Source organism: Myxocyprinus asiaticus, chromosome 43, assembly GCF_019703515.2.
Source record: "Myxocyprinus asiaticus isolate MX2 ecotype Aquarium Trade chromosome 43, UBuf_Myxa_2, whole genome shotgun sequence".
In the NCBI taxonomy this organism is placed as follows: Eukaryota; Metazoa; Chordata; class Actinopteri; order Cypriniformes; family Catostomidae; genus Myxocyprinus; species Myxocyprinus asiaticus.
Genome location: NC_059386.1, coordinates 34499704 through 34512071, shown reverse-complemented (window position 1 = coordinate 34512071; position 12368 = coordinate 34499704). Strand labels below are relative to the sequence as shown.

The following is a 12368-nucleotide window of genomic DNA, read 5'->3' as shown; positions in this document are numbered from 1 at the left end:
ACATTCCACATATTCAGTGTCAATCAATGATGTAAAACCTGGTGTGATGTCTCAGACCCCGTTTCCACCTGGTATTACAATGCATTTCAGGTGATCTGATCACATGTGGCCAGCCCTAAATACAGGTCTAAACATGGTCTAAACTGTTTTGTGATCGGATCACAAAAACCACATACGAATGTGTGTCCACATCACATTTGAGGTGTAAACACTAATCCGTCCTGTATGCGTCCTGGCAGTAGTGAAGCGCCACCCCTCACCTGCCAACCAACCAATGCGCTAAAACAAGAGTTTTAAACTTTCCTTGCAAAAGGAAATAACCATCCGATCTGAAATTTGTAAAAAGCGGATACATTCACAATCACAAGAGCTTCACGGATCTTCTTCAATGTGTCCAATTTCAAAACAGACGAGAAGCACGATCACCTGAAGCTCCTTTAATACATGTAATCCACTAAAATAACAGATAATTCTGCTTGACGTGTTGCGTTTGTGCTTAGATTAAATTTCAACCGCATCTGGGAGAAACAGCGCACCGTTTTTTTCGCACTTTCTTTGTCTTTTCATGCAGTAACACACTGACATAGTGACTGATGTATGTTGTCATGAAACAGAGACCCTCCCCTCCAAATCCGAGCACAAGTGGTCACAGGAGACGCATGTAAGCGACCAGGTGTAAACAGCGATTTGTCTCGCCTGACCACATGTGATCAGATCACCTGAGACGCATCGTAATACCAGGTGGAAACAGGGTCTAAGAGCAAGGAAACAACTGATGCTTCAGAGCTTTGGAGGAAGGGGAGAGTATCAGTAAATAACGACTTAAATTTGGTCTGTTGTACACCTTCAGAACACATGGAATTTAGCACACAAGTTGTTTGTAACATTTTATGGTGTTTTTTGGACAGACATTGTCACTATAATCTGTCCTTGAACATGAATATTCTTTAGAATTTCTCCTTTTGTGTTCCACAGAAAAAATTACAGCATAATGACAGAGGTGAACTTAGTGAACTATTCTTTTAAGAACTATTCTTGAGTGTGTAGACACACAAATTAATTACGGTTTATAACTTAGAAATATAAATAGATAAGTAGTTCTGCACCTCTGACTTTCCAGAACACTTTTGTCTGATTAGATGATTCATCCATTTGATGATGTAAGTCACGGTGAGTCTCTGTTGTCAGACGAGGTCAGTCGCAGCAGGAGATGCGACACTCTTTAATGCAACAGGATCGTGAAGCCCGAATCCCATTTCCATTTAATCCGCTGAGTCGCATACATTTTATTTTAGAATAACACGGCAGGGCTGAGTTTCTATATTTTCGAATTCCAGCTCCCTGCTGATGCAGATTTGGGTGGTAATTGGCCAAGATGAGATTTCCAGATGCTGTAAAGGAAAACATAAACTTATGTAATCCAACATCATTTTTGCAATTACCATAGAAAATCCATCCTGCTTTCTGAGTCTCTAAACTCTAGGTAATGTTGTTTCGTATATTTTATCTTCCAAAATTCAATTGGGTTTGAAGATTGTTTTTTATACTGTGACTTGGGTATAAAATTACTAGGAGCTTGGAAAGTGGAACAGCAACAACGGAGAAACAAATATGCAAAAAAGCTGATTCTTAAAATGAAATTTACATTTTCCCCCTTGGCTACAGCCTGTTTTAGGCCACAATTAGTTTAGCGGAGTCCTACAATTCACTCAGACAAGAAGGAGTTCAAGGGTTTGCTAAACTAAGCATAAATGTCTGTTATTAGTGGCGAATTAGAATAGATCAGTGGACTAATTGTAAATTGAAGTTGACAAATGAATATGTGTTCTCTCCCTAAGATGCTGAAGCAGTCTGGTGCCTGGTTTTTCAAGGGTTTTCCACAGCAGGTTTTACCCGCTCCTTTACCGATCTCTAATCGGAGAGAGCTCAGTACTTCGAACACGCTGGCTTCTACAAACCCATCAAACAATCAGGAGTCTTCTGTACCTTTACACCCACAAAATGGAGGTAAACTTAGATGCTGTGGCCATATAGATATGGCAAAAGTAGAAAGAGTAGTATGGGTAGTGTGCCATTCCAAACTCAGCCTATGATTGGCTGTGTTCGGAAGAGCATACCACCATGTATGACTTATTACATCTGCAAAATGTGCAGTATACAGTAAGTTATATAATGACTACTGTATCCAAAATGCATTTGACCTTCCATTTCCAATGTGATTTTTAAGTGTGATCTCTATTTTGATCAGACTGCCAATACTGTATTTAAAAAATAAGTTTTTACATAAAATTGAATTCAAATAGACAAAGTGGATTTGAGGAAATTGCACGCGCAAAACGCTAATAGGCTGGGTCAAATGCAATTTAATTCTGAGGTTCTTCTCCGCCACTGTCTGCATCCTATTATATACAGCTCTGGAAAAAATTAAGAGACCACTGCAAAATGATCAGTTTCTCTGGATTTACTGTTTATAGATATGTGTTTGAGTAAAATGAACATTTTTGTTTTATTCTATAAAGTACTGACAACATTTCTCCCAAATTCCAAATAAAAATATTGTCATTTAGAGCATTTATTTGCTGAAAATTACAACTGGTCAAAATAACAAAAAAGATGCAGGGTTATCAGACCTCGAATAATGCAAAGAAAACAAGTTCATATTCATTTATAAACAACACAATACTGATGTTTTAACTTAGGAAGAGTTCAGAAATCATTATTTGGTGGAATAACCCTGATTTTCAATCACAGCTTTCATGTGTCTTGGCATGCTCTCTACCAGTCTTTCACATTGCTGTTGGGTGACTTTATGCCACTCCTGGCGCAAAAATTCAAACGGCTCGGCTTTGTTTGATGGCTTGTGGCCATCCATCTTCCTCTTGATCACATTCCAGAGGTTTTCAATGGGGTTCAGGTCTGGAGATTGGGCTGGCCATGATAGGGTCTTGATCTGGTGGTCTTCCATCCACACCTTGATTGACCTGGCTGTGTGGTATGGAGCATTGTCCTGCTGGAAAAACCAATCCTCAGAGTTGGGGAACATTGTCAGAGCAGAAGGAAGCAAGTTTTCTTCCAGGATAACCTTGAATGTCCTTGAACCTTGAATGTCCTTCACAAAGACGAATCTGCCCGATTCCAGCCTTGCTGAAGCACCCCCAGATGATCACAGATCCTCCACCAAATTTCACAGTGGGTGCGTGACACTGTGGCTTGAAGGCCTGTCCAGGTCTCCGTCTAACCATTAGACGATCAGGTTGAGGATTGGTGATGATCTGGGGGTGCTTCAGCAAGGCTGGAATCGGGCAGATTCGTCTTTGTGAAGACAACAGGTGGAAAAATATTAATACAAATTAAATCACAAATACAACTGTAAATACAAACATGATTATAATAATAATTGAAAAATAAACCATGGCCTAAAGATAGTTTAACACAAATCTCATAAAACAGCGATCATCATGGACATAATCTGATGTTCCACTATATTTTCAGAATTTGGACATGAACTTTATTACCACCTGCTGGTGGAATTTAGACTTGCGTGTTTTTGAAACATCTTAGCACAATGACCTATTTCTCTAGAAAATAGCAAATTCGCACCAGTTCACTTGCATACAATTCAACTCCAGTTTGCATGCATACACCCACAGATAGCGCAAACACTCCTTCCCATGTCCACTTGCACTGGCACGAAAATAGAATTACCGCTCACGAAAATTGGATAAGAAGTTGTGCACGGCCGTAGCACTACTTTTTACTTTCAAAAACAGAGCCTGCAATGTGATGAGATCATGTGACGGCAATATAGCATACTACTTTTTGAAAAGTTTATCTTAGCATACTGATAAAATTACTATTTTTTAACAGTAGGCTGTATGCAGTGTATACTGAGCTGCAATGTATTTTGCTCTCTATCTAGTAAGCTAGTATTCCATTTCGAACATAGCCTATGATTTAATTTTGCTTCAGATTGAAATATTCCTGATTACACATTCTGTATACTGTGCAGTTTTTGAATGTATTCACATCAGCCACATATAATGTATTTTGTCACTGTCATTTTTTCATAAGTCACAGTTCAATGGAATTGCTACATTATCATTCTAGAAGCTTCACTTCATTGTATTTCAGAAAGCACACAGGTAACCGGCAGAGAGCAGCAGATATCTGGTCAGTGTCCCGCAGTACATTTCATTAACATTTAATATCACTTGGAGGAAATGAGGCTTATGATTGCAATATCATATTCCCATTTTATTTGTCCTCAGCAGAAACGATGCACACTAAACGGGAGGAGCATTCTGCCATACCCCAAAGAGCCCTACAGGAAGACGGAGGGAGACAGTCTTTTAGCAGGAGCACAATTCAGTCCGAAGTTACTGTGGAAGGACAAATGTACTCACCTGTGGTGAAGAGAGAAGTACCGGTCCTGAGTTCCAGACCTCTAGCATCGAACTTCTCCACCACTCCCATCCAAAAAGGTGCTGAGAGAAGTCACGTATTATCTACATTATGTAGTTTTGCAGTTGTGCTGAAACTACCCTGCTGATCATCTTACACCAGTTGGAATTTCTATGCTTGTTTAAGCTGGTTTATGCTAGTTAGGTACTGGTTTTGTCAGTGGACCCGCATAACCATGCTGTTCATCAGCAGAAAATGCTGGTCAACCTGCATGCCCTTTCTTTTGAAGCTGGAAGACCAAGGAAGTCTTGCTGGGTTTATTTTATTTATTTATTTATTTTTTTATCCCCTTTTTATCCCCAATTTGGAATGCCCAATTCCCACTACTTAGTAGGTCCTGGTGGTGGCACGGTTACTCACCTCAACCTGAGACAGTCAGTCCGCGCATCTTATCACATGGCTCGTTGTGCATGACACCGCGGAGACTCACAGAATGTGGAGGCTCATGCTACTCTCCGCAATCCACACACAACTTACCACGCGCCCCATTGAGAGCGAGAACCACTAATCGCGACCACGAGGAGGTTACCCCATGTGACTACCCTCCCTAGCAACCGGGCCAATTTGGTTTCTTAGGAGACTTGGCTGGAGTCACTCAGCACACCCTGGATTTGAACTCGTGACTCCAGGGGTGGTAGTCAGCGTCAATACTCGCTGAGCTACCCAGACCCCCAGTCTTGCTGGTTAAGCTAGTTAGGAAGCCTGCACTAGGGGTGTAAATATTTGCTCTGACAACGATTGGATTGTGGTACATGGGATGTGGTAATCCCGAGTTCTTTATTCATTTTGGGATAGGGAGAGAGGAGGCTGAACGGAGATCTCCATTCATGAGACACCACACAAGACAAAAATGTTTTTTCTTTTCACGGTTGCCACCTGTCGTTGACCAATCACAGGTGACTGTATCAAAAGACATTTAGCTAACTGTTTAATTCCCTTCAGAACCGTCTGAAATTGCTCCCTATTCCATATATAAAGAGTGTTTTCGTTCACTGCCACATGACTGTCCACCAATCATCTTTATTTAAGCTAAGTTTTATTCGTGGTTAAACTGTAACACATTCTATGGAGATATAAAAGCAATATAAACATAATATATCATAATCGGGGAAGAAAGCAATAACACTGAACTTCAAAACGGTCAAAATGATGCAAACGCTTATGAATAATGACACAGAAAGCCAAACTTGGCAGCATCCATCCATCCATTTACACGCTTGTCCTACGGTTCGCAGGGAGTGAACTCAGCAGCATGAACTCAAAGTACGCTTTTTCATTTCAATCTCTCGTCCTCTACGTCTGTGGCAGGAAGGTTTGTGTAATATGAGACACCATCTGTATCACATTGGGTATTAATGTTGTAATAATGATCGGTTCTTAGTTTCCGTAATCAATTAATTTATCAATTAATCAATACATTTCTTTGTCAGATTGATGTGATGCATCGATGCATTTTTACACCCCTAGACAACAGCATACAAAACACAGTATAAACGGGGTTTTTTCATGAGGGTTTTAAATCAGCAATATGAAAATTAAAAATTGCACATGTCCTTCAAAATGGTATGGCAATGTGATTAAAGATGAGGGCTGGCAACCAAAAGGTTGTAGGTTTCGAATCCCACAAGGTTTGATCCATGAGCTAATGCCATTCTGCCCTTGATCAAGATGACCTTTATTTTTGTTATTTGTGATTTATAAAGCCTTAGTGTTTGACTTAATTTCCTGTTGCAGGGTCCAAAATAATTTTGCATACTCCAAGGCTAGTGTGACCACACAATGGGCCTCATTCATAAAACATGAGCAGAGCGAATTTTTGTGTAAATCGTAAAGCCGTTCTGACGTAAAATCTTGGATTCATGAAAGTTTTCGCATTTGCAAAACATTAGTTGGCACGAATGAAATTTACACCTGTTCCCGACCACATGTAAATCGTGCGTAAGACATCTGAACGTTTTTTGTTCTTTCAGGCAAACTGGCATGACTACGTTTTGATAGAAGTGAAATTGAATAAGTAATTAAAAAATGAACTAATAAGTAAATGAGTGAAATTAAGGGGCCTGGGTAGCTCAGTGGTAAAAGACGCTGGCTACCACCCCTGGAGTTCGCTAGTTCACTAGTTCGAATCCCAGGGCGTGCTGAGTGACTCCAGCCAGGTCTCCTAAGCAACCAAATTGGCCTGGTTGCTAGGGAGGGAAGAGTCACATGGGGTAACCTCCTCGTGGTCGCTATAATGTGGTTCATGGGGCGCATGTTGAGTTGAGCGTGGATGCCGCGGTGGGTGGCAACGCGCTCAACAAGCCATGTGATAAAATGCGTGGGTTGACGTGTCAGACACAGAGGCAGCTGGGATTCGTCCACCGCCACCTGGATTGAGGCGAATCACTACGTGACCGCAAGGACTTAAAAGCGCATTGGGAATTGGGCATTCCAAATTGGGTGAGAAAGGAAAATAAATAAATAAAAAATACAAAATTAAGTGAAATTAACCTTAAAAAATTACATAAATTAGTATTAAAAAAAAGTGCTTTTTTTGTTTTCAAACCATAGCCTATACTTATTTAGAAACATTTCTTTACTGCTTAAATATATTTTTTCAAAGTATAATTTTCCCCAATTTTTCCAGCAGAAGTGCTTGATTTTTCTCAGAAAAATGAATGTCCTCTAAAGTGACTGGTTGGTCAGTTTTTTTATTTGATATGAGCTCTATAATTTAGGTGTCATCATTTAGTATAGGCATCAGTAAATCGCGTTCAGCTGATAACGTATGGTCAATGCTTATGCTGTTAAACCCATAAATAAACACATTGTGCATACATAATACAACTGGGAAAAAATAGCAAAAACCCATACACTGTTGTATAGCTTGCAAATCGGTAATATCTTACAGCGTTTCGGTCAAAGATCTTCTTCAGGCATTTTTTCTTCAATTTCTCTGAAGATTCTTCCAGTTGTAAGTAGCCTGTATCACTGTTGCCAGCATGATTTATCTACAAAGTTTCACAAATGATGCTGGTGATGCGCTGTGAACTGAACCAGAGAAGGTTAATGGTAGTGGACATCCTCCTCCCAGCATGAACTGAACATTTTTTACACTCATGTCAAACCATTTTTATTGACTTCTTGAACTGTTTGATTTGCGTCATATGACAGTAAAAACATGCAATGACAGTAAGTCCTCACTTTCATTGAGACGCATCTCCAAATTTTACAATGTGAATGCACTTCATTCATAAAAACGATTTCATTACTTTTCCCTTTTCTGCATAGAGGTTAAGAGTGTGTTGGGTAACGTTACTCTTAAAAGTAACTCGTTAGAATATTGCGGTACTCCTTAAAAAAGTTACTTAATTAATTAAAAAGTTACTTTTTCTCACAGACAATTTCTCTTCTGCTATGCTGTGCATTCCATACAAATAAGCCATGCATTGCATACAAGAGGCATTACAGGTCATGCTAGCTACTGTACAACACTCATGTCAAAACAACATAGTAAACAAACAGATATTTAGAAAGCACTGTAGGTCTTCACCTCATATTTACAATAAAGAATCAATAACATGAATATGCATGATTTGATTTTCCATCAACATGGCAGTATGCCAATATGAATAATGAAGAATAACCACTGTCTTACCTAAAGTAGCAAAGTCCAACACTTGAACCTGCATCATCTATGTCATCATATGCTGCCTATCGACAATGCCAGTCTAACAGGTTCAAGGAATAAGTCTGATGAATAAATGAATATTTTTCACTTAAGTCATCTGGCACATTTTGATATAACTTGAATGGAATAGTTTTTAATGTTACCTAAATGTCATAAAAACGGTTTGTTTCATGAACTACTTGTTTATTATAAAACAAAAATGTAGAAAATTTTCTCTGCAGACACAATCGATGTAGAACGTTGCTCGCAGCCGCTGATCCAGAGTCAACTTTTCTCATCCCATTATCTTTGTTACAGTGAGCTCTAACACGGAGCAGTTCGGCTGCATAAGTCCATAAATTGAGCGAGTATTTCACCCTGTGTATCATGACGTTGACTGTTGGGTGCTAGAGCTTCTTGGTTGGGCGTTCCAATTTCTCCCATTCTTTTAAATAGAAGTGACTCGTCTCTGCTAAATAGTCTCTGGCCTCACAGTCTATATAACTACAATGGCAATCATGCATTACGTCTCCTCCCTGAAGTTTGCACACTTTTACTCCTGATTTCTTGCAATACAGGGACAGTAGAGGTGTACAAAAGCAACGACTTTATTTAAAAAGTAACTCAGATATTATGGTCTAAAATAAAAAATATTGCATTACTTTACTCGTTACTCTAAATAAAGTAATCTGATAACGTAACATACATTACTTTTATTGCGTTACCCCCAACACTGGTTAAGAGCATTTACAAGTGAGTCTGGTGCCTTCCTTATTTGGTGTTTTCATGGCCGTGGATTATGATAATTGTGAATGAATGTGCACACACTCCTTATTTACTAATGTTTGGAATTCAGTAACATACACACGTTTTACTAACAAATCTGGGAAGTATGAAGCATTTGTGAATTGGGCAGAACGTTTTCGGGAAGGTACATTTTATGCGCAAATTACTCTGAATTTACTCATATATTTACGAAAGTTTCATGAATGAGGCCCATTGAGTGTACTGTAAGTTGCTTTGGATAAAGGCGTCAACCAAATGACTTATGATTGGTTGATGCATTTGGAGTTATTGATTTGGGTGCTTAACTCAGTGATTACATGGTTTCCTTCCTTAACTGTTGAGTAAAACACGGTCGCAATGTCACAGATTTTGCTCATTCAGAATCCTCACAATAAGTGCACGTGTCTCTAACTCGCTAGGAATTCTAGATCCAGTGAGTCGACCGGAGGCCAGGGCACCACCTGCTATGCAGACCGATGCACGTTTGCCAGCTGCCAACTGCGTTTCTGCTACACGCCAGCCACCACCCCCCACTGCAGAGGATGAAGAGGACGCCAACAGCTACGACTCTGATGATGCCAGTAAGATGTTAATTTGCACTGACATATGGAAATGTTTGCACCCTACGGGAAGCACACTGAACAAAATGGTTTACCGTAGAATTCTTGCATCACAGAACGCAATAATCACCAGACATTTGATTGAGATTGAAGTAAGATTGTAATTCTTTGTGCAGTTTCAGCCATCTTTGGTGTAAGCCTTAAATGAAATGTTCTCTTTTGCTTCTAAGGTCACAATGATGGTGTTTTTGTCGTATATCCTGTGTCACGCCACTTATATGACGTTGTCCTCTTTTTAGCCACCCTGGGCATGTTAGAGTTCAGTCTGCTCTATGAGGAGGAGAAGAATGAACTGCACTGCATTATAATCAAAGCAAAGGTATCGTCATCCTTCCCCAGAACAGGCAGTTTCAATGAAATATGTTTCTGTACTGGGAAAACACATCATGAAGGGTTTTTTAACTTCACAATGCCTATAACTTTAAACCATAAAATGACTTCTCTTTGGTGCAGGGTCTCAAGGCCATGGACTCTAATGGTCTGGCTGATCCTTATGTTAAATTGCACTTGCTTCCAGGAGCCAGCAAGGTAGTAATCTTAAAAAAACTCCTACAGATGTTGAATGTGACTGGCTGACTGAGTTTAAATTGTGTTTTGCTGTACACGTTGTCAACTTTTATAAAATGCACACAATGTGATTGATATATGACTGTCATATTTTGTCAATTTCTCAGTCAAACAAGCTACGAACCAAGACTCTTCGTACCACCTTGAATCCTGTGTGGAACGAGACCCTTGTTTATCATGGCATCACCAATGAAGACATGCAGAAAAAGACACTCAGGTAGAACCAGCTTTATCAAATGTAATCATATTCCAGTGGTTCTCAAGTGGTTTCGCTTTAGTTTTGTATCAAGTAGTGACCCAAAATGGTTTAAAAGTGGCAAAATATACTTATAATCAAGACTGCCATTTATTAATATTCCCACAAACTGAATAGGCCCAACAATATGCAAACTTATTAACATGACATTGGTTTAGTAGAAAAATGTACAGTTTTGTAATTGTAATAGTTTCATAATGGTTTTTACATTAAGCATGTTTTTTCCCCTGAAACAGATCAGAACAGTTGAGAACTACTGTCATATGCAACTGAAGCTTTCTGAAGTAAATGTGAAAAAGCAACGTAATGCCTAACGTAATAATTATTGTTTCTTAAAGTCATTAGCATGATGGAATGAGCTAATTGTTTTCATTTGCAAATTACAAGATTCTTGGAGAGCATTCAGTTAGAATCGTTTGGACTTAATGAAAACCATGACATTTCCCAGAGTGGAAAGGGTCAACATCCGGATTGTTCCCTTGCAGGCTCTCTGTCAGTGATGAGGACAAGTTCGGCCATAACGAGTTTATCGGGGAGACGCGAGTGGCCTTGAAAAAACTCAAGCTGAACCAGAAGAAGAACTTCAACGTATGTCTTGAGAGAGTGGTTCCGGTGAGTGGACAGTATTTACTGAAATTTATTATTTCAGTATTAATGTAATATTAATATAAACTTATAATGAGGGTTGCATTGTGGTTAACTGACTGATGCCTGTCCTCTGGTGTGCAGGTGAGACGTACAGCTGCCACAGGGGCGTCTCGTGGCATGGCGCTCTATGAGGAAGAGGTAACATAACAAATATGCACTTTGAGTATCAGTATATTCATAGTGGTGCGATTACAAATCACATCGGATTAAAATTTTATAAAGAATAGTTGCCTCAATTTACTCAGGTAGAATCCATTGATGAAGTCTAGTGGTTAACGGTTTGGGCTGGTTATCGAAGGGTTGTAGGCTCAAACCCTGCAAAGACTGGTCCATGAACTAACACCACTCTGCCCTTGAGTGAGTCATATAACATCATGTTGCTCCAGGGAGTTTTCCTGTAGCTTAGAAAGTATTACACTGTTAGAGCAAGGCACTAGCATTGCCAAAGGCCATGTGTTTGATTCCCAGGGAACGCAGCAACTGAAGAAAAGTCCCTGAATGCACTATAAGTCGCTTTGGGGGAAAAAAGATTGAGCTTAATGATTAATTAGAGTCTATAGGCCAAGGATACATGGCTGTACTCATCTTTTGTGTTTTTGTTTTTTAGTTAAAGAATGATGAAGAAGAAGAGGAGAGGGGACGTATTCTGGTTTCTCTCACCTACAACAGCCAACAAGGTCGCCTGATTGTGGGTGTGGTTCGATGTGCTCATCTCACGGCAATGGACTCTAATGGCTATTCTGACCCCTTTGTAAAGATGTAAGAATAAAAGCCAATAAAATAATGCACAAATTCAATAAAACCGAAAAACTGTGTATTCAAAATGTTGTGAATTTCTCTGTAAGTGAACCATTTGCTTGGGATTTTGTTGAATAGTTCTTGCGAGACTCAGACTTATTTAAAGATCACAAAGACGCTGTGTGTCCTTGTGTCTCTGTATTCGTGCTCTTTTGCAGCTGCTTGAAGCCTGACATGGGGAAGAAAGCAAAGTATAAGACTCAGATCAAGAAGAAGACCCTTAACCCCGAGTTTAATGAGGTACTCTTTCTATCCGTCTCTGCTGATATTACATGCAATGAGCCTCTTGACATCCTGGACACTGACGTGGCACCATGACAATGCTTTAATACGCTCTGACACTACAATGAAAGGGAGCTTTCTTTTGGCATATGTTGTGTATAATGCGGAAATGATCTGTCATTTTTTTTATGTTGAAAATATGTTCTTTTTTTTGTGATTGCAGGAGTTTGGCTACGAGATCAAGCATGCGGAATTGGCGAAAAAGACTTTGGATATCTCTGTCTGGGATTATGACATGGGGAAATCTAATGACTTCATAGGTGAGATGTAATAATGACTATGTTCCTTGATAAGGACTCTT

At 39.5% G+C, this 12368-nt stretch overlaps 1 protein-coding gene across 5 annotated transcripts in view; it reads left to right on the top strand.

The window, feature by feature from the left end:
• Positions 1-12368, top strand: part of LOC127433705 (rabphilin-3A-like) — a 36988-nt gene that overhangs the window by 21704 nt on the left and 2916 nt on the right. The window contains exons 5-16 of one of the 5 annotated variants that reach the window (XM_051685831.1): positions 1839-2007; positions 4111-4170; positions 4269-4481; positions 9316-9477; positions 9756-9835; positions 9970-10044; positions 10191-10300; positions 10825-10951; positions 11069-11125; positions 11595-11746; positions 11944-12025; positions 12231-12327. In XM_051685831.1, coding sequence (XP_051541791.1) covers positions 1839-2007; positions 4111-4170; positions 4269-4481; positions 9316-9477; positions 9756-9835; positions 9970-10044; positions 10191-10300; positions 10825-10951; positions 11069-11125; positions 11595-11746; positions 11944-12025; positions 12231-12327 — 1384 coding nt within the window. Of the gene's footprint in view, positions 1-1838; positions 2008-4107; positions 4171-4268; positions 4482-9315; positions 9478-9755; positions 9836-9969; positions 10045-10190; positions 10301-10824; positions 10952-11068; positions 11126-11594; positions 11747-11943; positions 12026-12230; positions 12328-12368 lie in introns of all 5 variants that reach the window. The other 4 variants (XM_051685829.1, XM_051685834.1, XM_051685833.1 and 1 more) reach the window with 4 other exon arrangements.